Source organism: Crinia signifera, chromosome 5 (assembly GCF_055691185.1).
Source record: "Crinia signifera chromosome 5, ASM5569118v1, whole genome shotgun sequence".
Classification (NCBI taxonomy): Eukaryota; Metazoa; Chordata; class Amphibia; order Anura; family Myobatrachidae; genus Crinia; species Crinia signifera.
Genome location: NC_139221.1, coordinates 265,780,345 through 265,801,030, shown reverse-complemented (window position 1 = coordinate 265,801,030; position 20,686 = coordinate 265,780,345). Strand labels below are relative to the sequence as shown.

The following is a 20,686-nucleotide window of genomic DNA, read 5'->3' as shown; positions in this document are numbered from 1 at the left end:
CTTTCTAAAAATGTGTACTGTCTGATTTGGTCCAACACACCTTCCACCCATTATAGATACACCAATAGAGTTCTATAGTAACTTCACAGAATACAATTTTGATAGTGTTCTCTGTATTAGAAATGTTTGTATTATGCAGGCAATGAACCAGAGTAAGCTACATACGTGCTGAATAAGATGTAATGTATCAACTTTCTTTTTTTTTTGTGGGTGTGGATCCCCAAAAGGTCAAATGAAATTGGAAGAATTTAACAGAAGCCATTTATGGCAAAATACAGTTAAAACCCTGAAAATGACCGCTTTCGGAGGATTGACTACACTTTCGCATGTTTTAAAGCTTATTCCGATAGGCATCGCCATCTATAGAAAGTGTGGCCTAATAGGTAGAAGCCTCTTTCAGCATCACTCAGCGACACAGGTGAGAATCTGTTTTGTCAGGCCAATCATTAGCCCACCTGTTTCAATAGACAGAAATCCACAGAACATGACCTCAGTGGTACTGGAGGACAGGGACATGCAGTCAGGGGAGGCAGGGTGGGCAGTGCCTCCCCTGTAATTAATGATTAAAATACTGTAATACAAAGAAGATACTTATGACAAAACTTCTGTGTCATAAGTATCTTCTTTATATTAATTTAATCATTCCCATTGTTGTATAATGTTTCAATTAAATTTGGAGGCATCAAAAGCGGTGCCTCCTGCTTCCCATTACAAAAGCTGGAAGCAGGGGGTGGGAAGGGGGCCGAAACAAGCAGCACGCTGTAAAAGCCCATTAAAAAACTATTGAAAGCGGCACCATTATAAGTGCCTCAGTGACAGGGGATATGCTTTCAGCCAATATGAAAGCTCGCCCCTGTCACTGTAGCCAATGGGATTGGGCACAGGCAGCAGTGCTCGAAGTGGACTTCTGCACTGACTGCCATTTTTTTTTCAAGATAGCAGCTAGTCCCGGAGAGGATCAGCTGTAGTGGGACAGCAGCAGTACAAAACTTATCTACTAGGTAATCTCTGTGCTGTCCCACTCCCTGCTACAGCCGCAGAATCGCGCATCTGTTCTGCAAGCCATGCCACGGGGCACGGACCAGGCATCAAGGAGAGCTGCGGTAACTTCAGTGAGTACCCGCACAGAGACGGCTTCAATCATCCTGCTCCCGGGTCGCACTGTACATACAATGTAAGACTGCTGTCCGCGGCGGGCGGGGGACGTTTATCGATGGGGGGGGGCGACAACGTGGTCTAGTGTCAGCAGCGGCTGGGTTTGGGGGGTGCAGTGGTGGCTTTGACAGTGCCTCTCTGTTCACAGCCACCACCGCACGTCACTGCTGGAGGACAGAGATGGAGAGCCTTCTACTGTAGAGCAATTTAATGTAGCCCCCAGAACATTTGTTTAGCAGCGCATTTACAGTACAGAAAGAAGTGTATTTGAAAAACCTCAATTGCAGGATGTCTAGTGCCCATTTTAGCCAGCTCATGTAGAACATTAAGACATACAGTCTAGGGCAGTATCCTAGTAGCCTTCGTTATTACTGCACTTCATTACCTCAACTGGGGCCCAATGCCAGCACTTAGGCAGGTGAAACTAACTATGGCCCCAGATCTGATAGCAGTACACATTTGTTCTCAAAATGAGCAAAACCATGTGCTCTGCAGAGTTAGATTTGTGCGAGTTATTTTGTTTCTGTGCAGGGTAAATAGTGGCTGAATTATTTTGACACTGCAATTTAGATTTCAGTTTCAACACACTCCACCAAAATTTAACTCTCTCTGCAGATGTTAAATCTGCCCCACCTGCACATGGTTTGCCCATTTTTAGAACAAATTTGTACTGCGATCAGATCTGAATAAGGGCCTTGCTCTTCATGATCGAAGCCATGAAAACACATACGTCTGTGGCTTTTCATGGATTCTATGTTTTCATTTAAAAAAAAGGGTACTAATTGAGAATGAAAGCGTTTGTCAAGTGGAAATAAAAAAAAAAGGGAAAATCCTACAGTAGGTTTTTTTTGCACCGAAATATTTTCAAGGCTAATTGATACCCCAATATTTTGTGTGTAATCTAATCACAATTCTGGCATTAGCTAAAACACATATAAACCCATTTGTACAAAACACAGATGTCCCTTATTCCGGAAATGGAATGTTGGCCACCCTAAAAGCAAGGCCACATTAATAGGATTGTTTCATGCCATGCTCTGGGATATAGAATTTATGTAGTTGGACTTAAATGACAGCTGCATTTTTTATAATAAAATTGCACTGGCCCAGCCCCCTGTTGACTCTAATCTATTGGAATCTACTAATAATTGCTTTTAAACGATCAATAAAGCCTGCCCAGTATCCCTTCCCTTCTGCTTAAGCATTTCAGTCATTTCAATGAAACAATGTCAAAAAATCATGCCAACAGTGATAAGCCAAGAGAGCAGCATGTGCCAAACCAAACACTTGGTCTCAGAATATGAAATGTACCAATCCATTACAGTTCTTAAGACAGAACACAGACCAACATTTACATAGCAATGCACTAATTTCTAATATTTTGTTTATTAATAGAAACACAATGGATAATGTCAACATTGTCCACTTAATCCTAGAACAGCTAGGCATGCTTTGAAAATATCCAGGAAAACAAGAACAAACATGTCATATATAGGACGATGGTAAACTACAAAAACCAGAAAGAAGAACAAAAAACTAAAGCTGGGCATACACAGGCAGATCAAATTCACCTCCAGAGGTGTGAGCAGAAAGCCAACAGAAATAGTGCGGCAAAAGGAGTTGTGGGCTTGGCTCCCAAGGTTTCAGCAATGCACCTGTTACGTAAATCTGAGATTGCCATATGCCGCAACTAAAAAGAATTCTTTAGGTACGGTAACATGCATCTCCCGACTTAAGTGCCAGTCTTAAGTTGAGAGGTGCAGGTTAGTTGAATAGCTCCGGGCACCCAATCTAAGTGCTATTCCATATTTCATTTCATTATATTCCCCCGGGGTATAGCCACACAATATACTGGTTCCTCCACTGGGTAGGAGACATTTTCTCCTCTTTGAAGGAACGAGGGAAATAGCAGTCGGTCAACTTGTAACATGAAAACATCAGATCCAATTCTCATCCTGAATTATCCGGCATGTCGGACCAATCAATATTTTCAAATCATTCACACGCATACTGTCAGTGGTGCTAATAAGAAGGGGGGCCTGGATCTGAGCATACCCAAATCTGCAGCAGTCTACTCTGCCTGTAGGGAGATTAGTGATTACACCACCTCCACCCTGGATCTGTTCCTCTGTAGTTGGTCTACAGTATGCTCTGCGGCAAATAACCACTTATTTTTAATGTAAAAAAAAAAGAGGGGGGGGGGGGCATGTTTATACCTCAATGATTAGGCTACACCCCAACTTTACCACGGCCAAAGGCAATCTCTCTACAGTGCTTTACACTGTACAATTATCTGGGTAATCCACTGATATTGGGCAACTAAGCTACATAATTGTATAATGTATGACAAGCATAAGTCACAATTGTAGAAACAGGTGTTTGTGGGGCAAATCAGCGCAATTAATTGAAAAAGGTGCTGCTAACTTGGACAAAAAGGGAAGGTACACCACCTTCCAGAACAAGTACAGTATAAAACAAATATGTCCAAGTAATGCGCAACCCTTAGTTTCAATAAGATGTGATCTTTGATACACAAATCATTTTTCAGAAATTTATAGTGACATATGAACATGTATAAAAACAAACATGCAGTGAGGAAGACATTCAATGTATACTTCCAATGATGTTACAGAACAGACCACTGTTCGGGTCCAGCACAAATAAGAGGATCAGGATCTCACCAAATAGAAGGGTTGCGGTGGGCTAAGCTCCTGGTTGGAGAATCTGCGGCACCACCACTTTATTGCACTCACACTCCAATAAATAAATTACATTGCGTGTATGGCATGTGCGGATCATGCCTCATGTGCAGAGCCACAAATACAAAACTATTCGATAAGAAAGCCACCCACTTTGAGGTAAACGGAGTAAAATATAAAATTAATCAATTTATCACATGCCATACACGCAATGTAATTTATTTATTGGAGTGTGAGTGCAATAAAGTGTATATAGGTAAAACTACCCGAAACCTGAAATCAAGATCTGCAGAACACATCTATAATATAAGAAAAGGATGTGTCACCCACCCACTCTCTGATCATTTCTTAAAGACTCACCATAAGTGTGAGGGAGCAATTAAGAGATTTTTGGGGATACAGCAGGTGGTCACTAATTGGAAGACGAGGGATTTAGAAACAAGATTGGCTAAAAGTGAGATGAAGTGGATTTTCACTCTAAACAGCCTTCATCCAAATGGTCATAATGCAGACTTCGAATTGAAATGGTTTTTAGATTAATTATTTTACCCAAAAAAATTAAATCGTGAACCATACTCATTTTACATCCACTCATTTTATGTCACTTTTTAACCTACTAGAAACCTTTTATCATGTTTTTTTGATGTTTTTTCTTAACCCTATTTTAACTGTATGCTTTATTATATCTTTTACATGTGTCTCTGGATTTATTATGGATGGGGAAATCCAGTGGGGGAAGGCCATCCCGGTAAATAGGGATGGACTATGCAGGAATACCAAGTACTGCACAGAAGGTATTGAGGATGAGCCCTCTCTCACTGGCCAATCAAAGAAAGAACATCCAAGTACATGCCCTCAAGTTTGCCCAAAACAAAGATGGCGGATGGAGTTTAATAAGGATGTTTAACATGAAAACCGAGGTAATACAGAAAAAATAAAAAAGCATACATGACAAGCGATTCGGGCGCTAAAAGAATGAAGCTGAATGAGTCTAACTGAGGGGATCATAAGCAAAAGCGTCACCGCTACGAGTGTAGAAACCGGAAGCGGCAACAGTCTCCAGGCCGGTGGAACGCAACCGGAAGTACAGCTGGAACGCAAGAGACTTCCGGTCCGTGAAAATCGCGGAGATTCCATTGGCTGTCACTAATCCTAAGACCCAGGAAATGGGTGTAAAAGGCTAGAAGATTACACCAGTATCCACACACAGCTTGATAAAGGAGACAGAGGATCTCCGAAATGCGTTGCTGCTACGTTTGGATACCCATTTGCTTCACCCCTGTGCAATAGCTATATAGCACCTTGGAAGCACTGGACACTTTTACGCACAAGCACTTTGAACATCGGAGGACTCGATCAAGCCATCTGCGGTGGTGCCGCAGATTCTCCAACCAGGAGCTTAGCCCACCGCAACCCTTCTATTTGGTGAGATCCTGATCCTCTTATTTGTGCTGGACCCGAACAGTGGTCTGTTCTGTAACATCATTGGAAGTATACATTGAATGTCTTCCTCACTGCATGTTTGTTTTTATACATGTTCATATGTCACAATAAATTTCTGAAAAATTATTTGTGTATCAAAGATCACATCTTATTGAAACTAAGGGTTGCGCATTACTTGGACATATTTGTTTTATACTATAAGTCACAATTGTAACAATTTTTTTTTTAAATAGTTTCACTGGATGGTAGACATACACTGACTATAGTCACTGGGATACTGGGGGAAAGGACTATCCCAAAAATCACAAGTCTCCCAGAGGCTATGGTAGTCTCCTGATTTTTGGGGTAATCCCCCACAGTTGAGGAAGGGTAGGTGACTCTCCCTTATCCCACTGCTTCCTAGTGAAGATAGTGGCAGGAAAATCATTACAGACTCAGCGACTGCGTGTATGAGGTGAGGCAAAAATATGTGATTGCGTCATTTAGTTCTGCCTGCAAATCCCATGCATATCCCCATTTGTGCATGGGGCCTGATGTCATCCCAGCTCAGCCCCACCCCCAAACATAGCCAGAGAAAAAAGTAGACAAGTCTCCAGTTACCTTCCCCAACCAGCCAAGGCCTGTCAATCATCAGCCTGTCAACTAAAATACACAACACCACCGCAAGACCAAAATTGGTAGAAATGATGTAGAAGAAAAGTAATTGGCCAACTATGCACACAGCACCACTGCATCCGCTGAGGTCCCTATGCAATAACAAGGAGTTTTAATTGAAGTACAAAGTTGTCAATTAAGTGGAAAACCATTCTTGATGTGAATAAGTTGATCACTTGCAAGAGTATTATTTAATATACAGCCGTGGTTTAAAAAAAAAAAAAACGGAATAAAATGTTATAAAACCCATAAGATATAAGGGAAAGAGCTTCTGCCTTACACCTTACTAGGAGCCACCAAAAATAGATTTCTTCTGTTATGTAAGATATACCAGGCTAGTAATTTGTGCAGTTCAATTCTGGGTTGATCTGATACCATTTTAAAGCAGCCAATATCCTCAAGACTTCACAGGCTTTTTTTTGGAGAAGCATTTGGGAATAAAGATGAACCGCAGACCTAAGGTCAGTGCATTCAGCACTCCAGCAAAAGCCTCACGGTGTACTGAATACAAAGATCAGTTTAATGGGAGGGAAGAATAAAAAAAGGATGTGAAGTAATGAAATATACTGCTGACTGAAGAGGGACCCAGTATCCTGGATGTCTCCGTGCGGTCTCATGCCACAATTGAAATGCATTGGCAACATTCTCTTTTCATTACAATTAGCTTTGCTTGATAACGCTAATGTGTACTTTCATTGAATATAAAATAAATTAGGACACATCACGACAAATTTCTGTTAAATAAAACACTTGTTCGTCATTCAAAATGCCATTAAGAGCATGGAGCCAAGTGGTATAGAGAAGACTACTAGAATATAGACATACTGTATATGCCTCACTCTGGATGATAAGCTTCAGTATGGACACATCCAAACCCATACTTCTGAAGCTCAATAACATATATACTTTATGGAAAGGAGGAAGGGAAGAAGTGATCATACTGATGGGAAGAAGTAACCAGAATTCTGGCGTGGGATTGGACAAAACTTACCCGACAGTCCTGATTTTGCCATCCTACCAGCAGGCCACAGTGTCCATGTGAGGTGGTGGTGGTAGTAGTGAGATCAGGATTTTAGGGAGGTCCCCCACACTCACTGCTATGCATAGCAAAGTAAGTGGGTAATAGATGTAGGGTGTGGTATGGAGTTCCAACAAGGGGGTTCCCGGCAGTCAGTATCCCTACTGGCGGTGCTACGACAGGGGGGCGAGCGCAAAGCAGCGGTCCCCCCCCCCTTCCCTGTTGTGGACCCCCACAAGGGAAAATAGAGGCGGGATCACCCTGTCTGAGCATGGGCAGTTGGGATACAGATGTTTGGATCCACCGTAGGAGCGTCATCCAGCACCCACAGGATAGAGAGACTGGGGCATGCTTAGCAGCTCCCGGAATGCCTACAGTGACAAAAAAACACGTGCATGGTTCGCAGGCCCTGTATTTCCAGTGAAGTCATACACTGTTACAGGAAGACCATGGCCACTAATTCACATCAGTCCCTGCACCAGTGGAGCTTACACATATACATATATTCCCTACGACATGCACACACATTCATTCTAGGGTTAATTTTGTTAGGAGGCAATTAATTTATCAGCATATTTTTGGATTACAGGAGGAAACCGGAGTACCCGGAGGAAACCCACACAAGCACGGTAAGAATATACACACTCCACAAAGTTAGGGCCTTGGTGGGAATAGAACCCATGACCTCAGTGCTGCGAGACCGTCAAGTTCTGTACACGCGGAGCAATATACTGCCGAGCAATAGCTCAGTGTCCTGTTTTCCATCAGCGACCAGAGTTGGACGCTGATAAATATTAGACACTCTGCCGGGGGAAGCTGTTGGTCAGAGGAGCATGCTCCTCCAACCAGCAACCTCCTCAGGGTTGGTCGCAGGAGCACGCTCCCAGCGGCAGTCGACCCATACGCGTGACCATATCCCCAGAGATTATGGCTGAAATCGCTCTGTGTGTATGGGGCTTAATGCTAACCATTACACCATCCATGCTGCCCAGAGATATATTATCTCCTATATATTTGGCTACATCTGTCACTCAAAGTGGGTGTCTGTGTCTATAACGCTCTGTTCCTGGACTTTCCTCTTAATGTGTGATTGCCTTCATCTGTGCTGAACACCTTTCTGAGAAATTAACCTGTTTAAAACAGGTGATGGCAATCATACATTAAGGAAGTCTAGAAACAGAGCATTGTGTCCCTCCTGGAGAGGGTCATGTTGGGAGGTATGTGACAGAGAACCTTACCAGTGAGCCCAAAGACAGTGCCAGACACCCACTGCCTTCCCATGTTGCCCAGCACTGCTACTCCACAGCCACCAGGTGAGCGCCCCCCTCCCGCGATTTGCGGCAAAACCTCCCCCCCGCGCCCCCCCCCCCTCCCGCGATTCGCGGCAAAAACACCCGCTCCCCCGCGACCCCCCCTACCGCGATTCGCAGCAAAAACACCCCCACGACCCCCCCTCCCGCGATTCGCTGCAAAAAGAACTCCCCCACGACCCCTCCCGCAATTCGTGGCATAACCACCACCCCGCGACCCCCCCTCCCCGAATCGCGGCAAACCCTCCCCCGTGACCCCCCCCCCCGATTCGCGGAAAAAACACCCCCCCCCGCGACCTCCCTCCCGCGATTCACGGCAAAAAGAACCCCCCCGCGACCCCCCCTTGCACGATTGGCGGCACCCCCCCTGCGACCCCCCTCCCGCGATTCGCGGCACCCCCCCCCCCCCCCGCAATTCGCAGCAGCCCCAGGATTAAATGGCACATGCAAAACACTGACATGGCTATGGTCGACAATGAAAAAGGTTGACATGAGTTTTTGAAGATTTATTTTTTATTTTTTCATATTCATTGTCATGTGTCGACATGGACACCAGTGAAGTGGCACACTTATGTCAACATTTACATGTGTTGACCTTTCTGTGTTGATTTTTTCTTGTGGCGATTCGCGTCACACCCCCCCGCAACCCCCCCTCCCACGATTCGCGGCACCCCCCGTGACCCCCCACCTCCCTCAATTCGCGGCAACCCCCCACCGGAACCCCTGTGAACCCCGCCCTCCCGCGATTCGCGGCACCCACCCCCGCAATTCGCGGCACCCCCCCGTGATTCGCGGCAGCTCCAGAATTAAATTGCACATGGAAAACACTGACATGGCTATGGTCGACAATGAAAAAGGTTGACATGAGTTTTTGAAGTTTTTTTGTCATTTTTTGAATATTTTCATATTCATTCTCATGTGTCGACATGGACACTAATGAAGTGCCACACTTATGTCAACATTTACATGTGTTGACCTCTCTGTGTTGATTTTTTTCTTGTGGCGATTCGCGTCACACCCCCCGCAACCCCCCCTCCGGCGATTCGCGACACCCCCCCCTCCCGCAATTCGCGGCAACCCCCCACCGGAACCCCCATGAACCCCGCTCTCCCGCGATTCGCGGTACCCACCCCCGCAACCCCCCCTCCCGCAAATCGCGGCACCCCCCCCCCGCGATTCGCGGCAGCCCCAGGATTAAATGGCACATGCAAAACACTGGCACGGCTATGGTCGACAATGAAAAAGGTTGACATGAGTTTTTGAAGATTTATTTCATTTTTTGAATGTTTTCATATTCATTGTCATGTGTCAACATGGACACCAATGAAGTGGCACACTTATGTCAACATTTACATGTGTTGACCTTTCTGTGTTGATTTTTTCTTGTGGCGATTCGCGTCACACCCCCCCGCAACCCCCCCTCCCGCGATTCGCGGCACCCCCCGTGACCCCCCACCTCTCGCAATTCGCGGCAACCCCCCACCGGAACCCCTGTGAACCCCGCCCTCCCGCGATTCGCGGCACTCAACCCCGCGACCCCCCCCCCTCCCGCAATTCGCGGCACCCCCCCCCGCGATTCGCGGCAGCTCCAGAATTAAATTGCACATGGAAAACACTGACATGGCTATGGTCGACAATGAAAAAGGTTGACATGAGTTTTTGAAGTTTTTTTTTTCATTTTTTGAATGTTTTCATATTCATTCTCATGTGTCGACATGGACACCAGTGAAGTGCCACACTTATGTCAACATTTACATGTGTTGACCTTTCTGTGTTGATTTTTTCTTGTGGCGATTCGCGTCACCCCCCCCACCCCCCCCCGCAACCCCCACTCCCACGATTCACGGCACACACACACACACCCCCCCGCGATTCTCGGCACCCCACCCCGTGACCCCCCCTCCCGTGATTCACGGCACACCCCCCGCGACCCCCCCTACCATGATTCGCCGCAACCCCCGCCCCCGTAACCCCCCTCCCGCGATTTGCGGCAACCCACCCCGCGACCCTTCTCCTGCGATTCTCTGCAATCCCTCCCCTCCTGCGATTCGCAGCATCCACCCCCCCCACAACCCCCCCTCCTGCAATTCGCGGCACCCCCCGCGACCCCCCCTCCTGCAATTCGCGGCACCCCCCCTCCCGCGATTCGCGGACACCTAAGTTGCAATACAGGGCATCTTTCATACAATTCTAACCATATTTCTCATATACAAACGTTCACAAATTAAGGGGGCGCAGCCCCTTACGACGGTGTGAAGAGCGCCCGTAGGGCGCGATGAATCACCTAGTATATAATTCTTACAAACCACAAGCCCATTTATTGACCACGACTGAAAGAAGCCCATGATAAAAGGGATAAATCTTTGGATATCCAGATGAGAAGAGGAGAGGCTTAGATAAACTCTCATGCTTGGTAATACAACTTGCAATCTTTCTTCCCCTGAGTATCTAGTGCTAGAACACGGCGCCCCGTCCCAGATTGATCGCTGACTACTATAAATCACTTCACAGTGCGATTCTGGTAAAAGTTCACAAATTATTTTAGCCTGACAAATATTGTACATACTAGATGGTCCATACTTTCCTGCTATCCCAGAAGATGAAGGAGACTACCCAATTCTTGAGAAGTTCTCTGCACCCACTGAAGAGTAGGCAAAATCTCCTGCAATTGACCAAAATGATGGTGCTGGGCAGAAACGGGGTGGGGACAAGTGAAGCAAACTCAGGTATTTAGCCCTACCCGCAGACCTGCTAATTGCCTCCAGCAGTGTCTCCTTTCTGTAGGAATGTATGCACTTGTTCTCTGTTCTAGCCTCAACATTTGAGACAAAACAACTCTCTGTAGTGTCAGAGTTAAGGGCCTGGTTCATAGAAATCACAGGATTTCATGAGGCGGGGCCTTCATTTATGGCTGAGGCTGACAACCTTTTATTGATCATTTAGAAATAAATGAAGACTGCAAAATATAGAACAAATATAATGCAGCAATAAGCAGGTCATCAGCCTGTAACACATTAGTAAACATGTCACAATGACCAAATCAATGTATAAAAACCATAAACGTCAAATCCGTCTCTGTAAAATAGTACAAAAATGGCTCAAATGAACAATCCCGAGCGTGTGTGTCGCTGGAGTTCTCAGGGTTAAGCAACAGCATCTCTCTCATACGTCAGTAGTGAGTCCCTGCTGTTACTCTTGGTAACACATCATGATTACTAAGCAAGTCTATTTATAGATGCACGCTCTACCCTCCCTTTCATTAGAGCAGTGTTCAGTTCTACATTATGTCAAGGACATCATTCTATGTGCAGGTAAAATAAGCTAATTCTAAAACCATCCACTTGTATTTATAAACTGGGGAGGTGGGTATATAGTGAGAATTACTTAGAGCTTAAGCTTCTGCCCACTGCGAGGGGAGATGGTATCTTTATTTAGTGTCACCTTCAGGGTGAAGATATTCAGCAGCAGGACATTTGTTACTGTTAAACATGTCAGAACAAATATTTCACAAAGTACTGTTTCTCTGGCTGGGATAATACCAGCAAGAAAAAGAACCAAAACAGCCAATTGCTGTTAGTTTGAGACCGGACCAATGGCAGCCTATGGCTGATTGCTCATGGGTTATAGCCCTTTCAGACCGCACTTTTTATCCGTTATTTTGCCGGTAATTTGTGCAGTCTGAAAGGTGCAGAGTGAATTTACCGGTTCTATTGAACTGGTATTTCTAAACGGTAATAAAGCAGGGTCCTACCCATTTCAGACCCTTTTTTTTCATCCACTGTTTTCTATGGGTTAAAACAGTTTCAAGGAACAGTTTTCAAGGAACAAAAACTGCATTAAAATACCGTTTAAGGACAAAAACTGCACTGAATTACCGTTTAAAGATATGCGGTGTGAAAGGGGTTTTAAGCTGGCAGACCCGTTTTTAGAAACGTTTTAAAATACCTGGTCAAAGCCAGTTTTGCTGTCTGAAAGCAGCATTAGTGTTTAATAACTCCTTCACTGCCAAAAAGGGTTTACGGTGTTTTGCTTATTTTTTAAAGGGAAGCTACTTGAAATATTATAGAATGCAACATTTATGTTCCTTGAGGAATTAACAGAGCTATCCATTGAGGCAGCACAGTGCACACATTTTGGTTTGCTGCCTTATAGAACTGAGGTCTTGAGTTTGAATCCCATCAAGAGCCTGTCTGGAATTTGTATCTCATTAGTGTTTGCACAAGTTTCTTTAGAGACCTCCAGTTTCCGTCCACAGTCCAAAAACATACAGGCAGGTTAATTGGCTTCTGACAAAGAAAACAGAACCCTGGTGTACAGATGTGTGAGCATGATGGGAATGACTGACACCTTCTATATAAAGTGCTGCAGAATGTGTATGGTATATAAATAATGGTTAATGAACAATTAACCTATGAAAAACACTTCTGCTGTCATGTCTTCCAAGAGTTGCCCCCTTCTATCTTTGCCTGCTATTCTTCTATTGGAGTACATATTACTTGTAGGTAGAGTTACTTAACAATTCTTCATAAAATGTCTCTTAGATTTCAGAAAGTAACTGGGTGACTGTCACTAAAGCAAAGTCAACAACAAAGCATACCACTTGTACTATTACAGTGTGTGGGTGAGAATTGACTTCCTGTATGCCAATGGGGTGGAATGTAAACTATTGGAGACATTTCATAATTTATGGGTGTGGCTGGATAATGTGGTGGTATTACTAGTATATTAAGGACATCAGTGGCACACGCAGGGGGGTTTCTGAGTATCCAGAAACCCCCCCCCCCCCCCCCAGGAATCTAAGGGCCTTAGACTGAAAGCTGAGGTCTGTTAATTGCTTTTGCCAGGCAGATATTTCACGTTCTGTCTGACAGACTTTTTCTGAGGGTAAATTCCAAAAGCTGTGACTCCCGCCCTTTGATGGACACTAGTAGCTTGTCTCTACTTTGCCCAGAACCAGAGATTCCAGCCTTCCAGCAGCTGGTAACTGCTCCAGCTCCACACACCTGGTATGTAGTTTTATATACCAGTACCATTTTGGTAGGTGGGATTCTCTAGTTTTTAATTCCATAAAAAGCTAAGAAATCTAGTTCCGGAAACTGGAGATATCTGCAGTCAAGCAAGCTGTCCTCCCACCAGAAAATTATGAATAATAAGCCCACTCCACTGTACACCCCTCCTCTGCATATTAAACATCCTCTACCACCCTGGAAGTTATGTATCGGGGCCCCTTCATTTAGCCCAATGCCCTCTTCTCCCAACTCATCTCCCACCATCTGTGCAGTAAAGGGTTAATTAGTGGAAATTACTGATCCAGGCCCTACATGCTGAGCGGTTGATAAAATACCCCCTACCACCCATGGGACATCAAAGCTTCTGCTCATAGCACCCTCCACCCCTACCGCTGGAGGATAGGTAGGGGCCCCAACACATTGCTATGCCCAGGGGTCTACACATCTACCCTGCTGTTTTCTGCATCCGATTGTTAGGTGAAAATGAACGAAGTCACACAAACAGCGGCACTCAGCAGGATTTTACAAACTGGTGTATTAAAGTTACCGACGTTTCAGGGACAAGCCCCTTTGTCAAGCTGCCCCTAGTCTGGAGGCGTGGCTAGACTAGTTAAGATTGGGAAAAAGGCGTACCCCTGTTTTAATTAAACAGATGGATCCTTTACAGGGCCGGCGCCACCACTAGGCAGGACTAGGCATTTGCCTAGGGCGCCGGCCACTGGAGGGCGGTAATGGGCCACCGAGGAGAGGTACCATAGAAAGCGGGGAGCAGGTAAGACAGAGGGCTTCCCTCTCCCCCCCCCCTTCCTGTGAATCAACGCTGCCCTCCCCCCAGAACGCGGGTGCCCGTCGCAGTATCGAAGTGCGCGCGAGGGTGTGCATCGGGTGACGGGTAGATGATTTGCGGATTTGCTTGGGGGGGGGGGGGGCTTGCACCAGCCCTGATCCTTTATAAATCTGAGCAGACCATTCAGAAATATCAGTAGTTTTATCAGGTGACAAAGGGCCCTTATTGTCTGGATTATTTTGCCGCTTATCACAAACCCAACTCTCAGCGGTATGCAATGGCAGACAAAGAAACTTTGCAAGTGGATCATAAGAAACAAATGTAAGACAAATTTGATTCTTCATTTTCTATTAGCACCTAGACACAATGCAGCAGCACAGCAATTCCCAAGCAGAGCACGTCACATTATGCGGTCTCACATCAAGAGACAGAACTATACAATAGAGCTGTGTCTTTGCATTTTATGGGCTGTTGGTGAATGGTCGTCATAATATGCAGCAACATTATAAAGAGCTCTCTCCAGAATATACAGCAATATTCCAAATATTTTTTAGTATGCTTTAAGAACTGTACACCACACAAAACTCATTGTGCAGAGAACAGCATGGGTAAATCAATGTACACACATCGCACATTACAATTACACAAAATACTACATAGGGGGGTATTCAATCTGGGATCACGACTGTTGGGATGTCCCGGCAGTTGGGACTCTGGCCCGTTCTCATCCTGCCTGCCGATCAGCGAAAAGGGGTGTGGCCGCATAAACGGCCATGGATTGTCGAGATGGATACGGTCGTGATCGCGACAATCCAAGTTAGTTCTCAGCAAACCGGGCCTGACAGCTTTCAAAGTCGGGCCCTTCTGTCCATCTGCCTCTTCAATGATGTCAGGAAAGACAGCATTGAATAGCCGCTCACCGCTATTTCCCCCGTCGGAAACAGCGGCAGAGATTGAATACTAGCCGACAGACACTAAACCTTTTGCAAACTACAAACATAGCTCAACTCATCATACTGTATGTGTAGAACACAAATTACATTTATTACTCTTCTGAAAACTCTATTAAACTACAGTACAGTGCACATTACACAGGCTGGCACATTAAATGTACAGGGTAATGATTGGTTACATTGGGGGTGGAGCTAAGGTCCTTCCAATTGTGACCATATAAAAGCTTATGAAAACGGAATGATTATTTAGCTGCTCCACAAAAATGTTAATGCCCTAATGCACAATGTAATTATAGTCATGAACCCAGGACATATTTACCAGTGGCTCAGGTAAGGGGTAAGTCTCCATTCAGAAAACACTATTTAACACACAATCAGCTGTAACAGGCTGCAAATGGCTCAGACACTGACACAGTGGGGAAAATGTAATAAGATAGGAGTTCTAATTTAGATGGGATGTTGCTATGTGCAACAAATTAGATACTATCCATTATATTCCAGAAGGTGCTAAATAAATAAGAAGTCTATGCTGAGTGGTTGCCCATAGCAACATCCCATGAGCAATTAGAACTCCCCTATTAGTAAATGTCCACCAGTGCTTGGGAAGTCCTATCCAGAAGAGGATGCTCAGTTTGATGAAAGAACAATGCACAATTAATCTATTCACCAACTGTGACTTCTAAAAATCCCGGACCTTAAAATGGTGTTGAAGAACAGCACAAACTCCTTAGAACTAAGAAGAATAAACTTTAAATGCCAAACATTAAAACAAGCAAAATCCTGATTGTATTAGAAATGACTAGGGTAGTTCGGTGGATGCTATAATTATTTTATGAAGCATTTCAAGGAGCATTAACCCCCATACTGCTTCATTCAGTCCCTGCCTCTGCTTGCAAATGTGGAAAGATTTCTGTGCAGAGGTGGGCGGGGCTTGAAGATCTAACCTGTTGAATCTCCACATGGGAGGTTTAACATAATGTGACACTCGTACTTTATTATACTCCCAATCTGTGCATAAAACAAGTTTTAAGTAAAATAGATATAATTGGGAATAAAATAATTTAACTTAAACACGCACTAAATGTCCACATACCTTGACAGAGTTTAAGAAGATTAAACAATAAGCAATTGTGCTTCTTGCACATCCTTCAGATGGGTTACTGACAGGTAGAGTCTGCTGTGTGCAAATAATATTTTCCCTCACAATCACAATTTCATCTCATATCCAGTACTCCCTCATATGGTTACTTACTGAAATCATCTGTGAAGAGGAGTAGCTATGATTTGAGACCATGCTTGTGGGTGGCAAAATCATGCTCTGTAGGCCACAGGCATGACCATGTGTCCTGAACCAGGGATTAACTAATGTTAACAGTTATGTAACTGCAGAGGTCCGATGTGGTTATTGATATTTTTTAAGTCTATTTCTAGAAGATATTGAGAAAGGGATTGATGTTGCAACATAAAAGCTTGAAATCCAAATCCTGGGAGTAGAACCCCTATTTAATATAGGTTCTAGTTAACACAAGTCACATTTTTAAACTGCAATTTCATTATAATGCCCCCCATACACGGTCCGTTTTTTTTCGGTCCGTACTGTACTTTCAAAGTACAGATCGGATCGCATCCATAGTGCATGCAGTGTGCATGCACTGCGATCCGTTCCGATGTGTACCTAGTACAAAAAGTATGTGCAGTACATACTTTTTGTACTGTACTATGTGATGCCCGGGAGAGCGCATCGCATAGTACAGAACGGAGCCCTACACAACGGACCGTGTATGGGCTCCTTAAGTCCTACATTAACAATTGTGTTGTATCTCCTGTGACCATTCAACTTCTACATTAAATTCCAGCGAAAATATTTTTGCAGATCTCAACATATGTACTTAGATTTTAGTAAAGTGTTCCAAGAAGCGGGGATACTAAATATTTGATGTATATTATGGAGGAGAAGTATCAAGAAGAGAGAATAGTGGAGAAGTATACAAGTGGATAACTTGCCATAAAGAGCATTTTACAAGCACATTCTAAAAAAAATTATAGATACTGTAGATATAAGATGGCTACTACAGGCAACTTCTCCACTTTTCACTCACAATACTGCTTGACCCAACTCCTCTATGTGTGTTACATTGTATAGACAAACATACAGTAAAACATAATTGGCTTTCCTTTTTTCTTTCCAATTTATAATCAACTTCCATCACAGTCTGCAGGACAATGGTAGTTCCACAGCCCTCATCCCAATGGGGATGGGTCATAGGGTCAACACATATTAGGTTGGCATGCATTGGGTCGACCACAGAATGTCGACATGGCTTAGGTTGACAAACTAAATAGGTTGACATGACTGAGGTCGACAGGTTTGGAAGGTCAACAATGGCTAGGTTGACATGAGTTTTTAACCTTTTTTTTTGTCCTGAATGTCAAAGTGGACACCGTCAAAGTGTACCGCTGAGCTCGCCATGCTTCAGCCACACTATTCTATTCTCACTTCACGCCCTAGTGCACAGGTCTTCAACCTGTGGCCCTCCAGATGTTGTGGAACTACATGTCCCAGCATGCTCTGACAGTTTTGGCATGCTCTTAAAGGAAAAAATGTGGCAATGCATGTTGGAACATGTAGTTTCACAACATCTGGAGGGCCACAGGTTGAAGACACAAGCCCTAGTGGATACTAGGACATGAAATACCACCTGTCGGCAAATGTTGGCACATTAAAAAAAAAAAAAAATTCACTGAAAATCTTCATATCGACCTAGCCATTGTCGACCTTTCAACCTTGTTGTCCTTAGCTATGTCGACCCAATGCATGGCGACATTACATGTGTCGACCAACTACCATATACCACCCCAATAATGCAAATTAACATAACAAAGCAATACAGTAAGTTCACAACTACACGATTCTTTGTGTTTATTTCTCCATTTCATTTGCAGAAGTTTACTTTATTCTTAAACTACTACAACCACTTAATGATGTATATAAATTTAGAATCTAATGCTATATAAATATCACATGGCATTAAACTTAACAGCCACATCAATGGATAATCAACAAGTTAAATTATATGCTATAGACTGGTATTTCATGTCATAGTAATTAGAGACAGAGAACAAGCTCTTGACACGCTTTTAGCCTAATTTCTTATTGTCACCATGAAGGAGCTCCTGATTGGTACAATCTCAGCAGCACAACATTGCATGATTGCAGAAATAAATCACAGGGATTACACTGGCAAGGAAACGGTGACACACAGCACAAACACAATAAAAAAGATGTTGAAAATATGTATGAATCCTTCTTACATAATGCTGCTGTTTTCCAAGACCTCTCATGCCATCTCATTGCTGAGGGACCCGAGATACATGGATGACCTGGAAAACAGTTATTTTGGAAAAAAAAGCTAGTGAAATTAATCATTGCAGTCAACATATCATTTTAATTAATTAAAATGGCCCTTTTGAAACACTGAATCATCTGAGCATTAGCATTTTTTTCCAAATAGTTACAAACACAAGAAAACAACAACAAAAAACATTAGCGCTAAAAAGGAAACGAACAAAGGTTATCAAAAGGGGAAAAAACACATTTTACTTTATAAAGGTATTAAAATAATATGCCCCAACCTATAGGAAAGTGTCTAATGTATTTCATCATTCTAATCTCCCCGATACCATTAAATGTTTAAATGCAACCTCTAACAATTTGTCCGTATACTTCCACGACAAACATACCCATTGATTCCTACTAAAACTGGTTGCTGGATATTCAACTAAGGGCATTAAGTACCACCTTGTGCAGGGGCACGATAGCTTTGCAAAGTAATGCGGTTTATTGAAATAGCTTTCCTTTGAAAAATATTTATATGAATTAATCAATATAAAAATGCATATGACAACTATGTATATAGGGCAAGCATATTTAATAGTGCTTTACAATTGTGAATAAAAAACTAAACCATAAGATAGATTGTCATTCTAAGGGGTTAAAGTAAGGGGGAATGGGGTGGAACGGAATTCCACCACCTTTACTGGTGAGGTGGAACATTTTAACCTCCACAATGGCCCTGCACAGGCTCACAGAAAAGCATTCTAGTTTGCTGAGAGATACCAAAAACCCCAACACTGCCTAATAGGGGTGTGGGGGGGGGGGGGGGGTGGAATTATGTGGCAAAGAGAAAGAAGTCCCCCCACCGCTGCATGACCACTTTAAGCTCTGGTCATGCTGTTCTAAGTATCATTTTTCTCACAGAAGCCATACTTAAGGTACATTTCAGCTCGCACCAAAGGAGGACACAAGCAGACATTAACAATAAGTGCAGCCTTGGGGCACAAACCAACTGAATCGCACCCATGGACCAGTTATACCAATTTCTGCCAATCAAGAATATAAGCCGAGCAGGGCCTTTTCTGATTATGTGCTTTTCTAAAAATATATCTCTGACACTTTTATAATTGCGTCAATGTCCGCTGCTGCACCTGTTTTTTATTTACCATGTACAGTACTTGTCCTAATTTGTTTTTTGCTCATCTATGTATTGAGGCACCGCGGAACCCATTGTGGTGCCTTATAAATAAACAATAATAATATTATATAAAATAATAAAACTAATAATAAGGCTAAGAATGGCAAAACTATATAACATTTTAATCAGGAAGATCTAAGTTTAGCTTTAACATTAAGTGTATTGCACATCAATGTGGGTTAAAAATAAATACACACCAAAAATGTATGCAATGCTCCAGTGTTAATAATACAATCAATAAAAAATTAAATAGATCAAGTAGATGATGTGACCTTACCATTATTGCTATTTCAGGTAAAATTTAAATAATTCTGTTTCTGATACAACTGAAAAATATAAACCCACACACAACCATTTTAGTTATGTGCACTTTGTGACCTACATTCCTTGCCATTAGATTCAGGCTTTTACAATGCTTTTTTGCTGTGATGATGCCAGAGAACATGAAATTTCTCTACTACAATGACAAATGGTGTCAGTGTATGGAGCCTTCCAGACAAATCTGAGCAAAGCTTTACACTGCAATTTAGCTTAAGGTCCATGGCCACCAGGTTCGCTCTGGAGAGAGCATTTTATTCAAAGCGCCATTTATATGTTCTGCTCTGTCCTGGGAACACTTTCTGTAGCCTTAAGGTGCCCATGCACGTTGCGATTATCGCACGCATTTCGGTCTATATCGCATCGCATGCGATTTGCCTGCAATGCGATATCATAGGGACCTGTTGATTAGCGCACCCTGCATCACTTCTTTATCATTGGGACCTAGTTCAAAAAGTATGTTTTGCACATACTTTTTGAACTGTGCGATGGGATTCCTGTGGGAGCGCGCATTGCATCGCACAGCAAAAACGCTGCGTGTATGGGCACCTTTACAGCAGGAGACCCGAGAAGAATACAGCAAGTTAGTCCAGGAACAAGTACAGTATGGTCTGAAAGAATCTATGCAGTAAACCAGCAAAACATCTATCAGATGTAAAGTCTTCTATAAGAAATCAACTCGCACATTTCATTTATTTGTTTTTAATACAAATAAAGCACATTTAAAACAATTCTGTTATGTTCCATCTGGCCAAATGAAACATTCTTATGTGGAATAATTATAATTATTTATGACAAGATGCATAGG

General features: G+C 43.4%; 1 protein-coding gene across 7 annotated transcripts in view; it reads right to left on the bottom strand.

Annotated features, from left to right (window-relative positions):
• Window positions 1-20,686, bottom strand: part of DIP2C (DIP2 acetate--CoA ligase C (putative)) — a 420,633-nt gene that overhangs the window by 229,431 nt on the left and 170,516 nt on the right. For 5 of the 7 annotated variants that reach the window (XM_083188980.1, XM_083188979.1, XM_083188978.1 and 2 more), the window contains exon 2: window positions 18,341-18,409. The exons of the other annotated variants lie outside the window; for them this stretch is intronic. In XM_083188980.1, coding sequence (XP_083045106.1) covers window positions 18,341-18,409 — 69 coding nt within the window. The remainder of the gene's footprint in view (window positions 1-18,340; window positions 18,410-20,686) is intronic. 7 annotated transcript variants of the gene reach the window in all.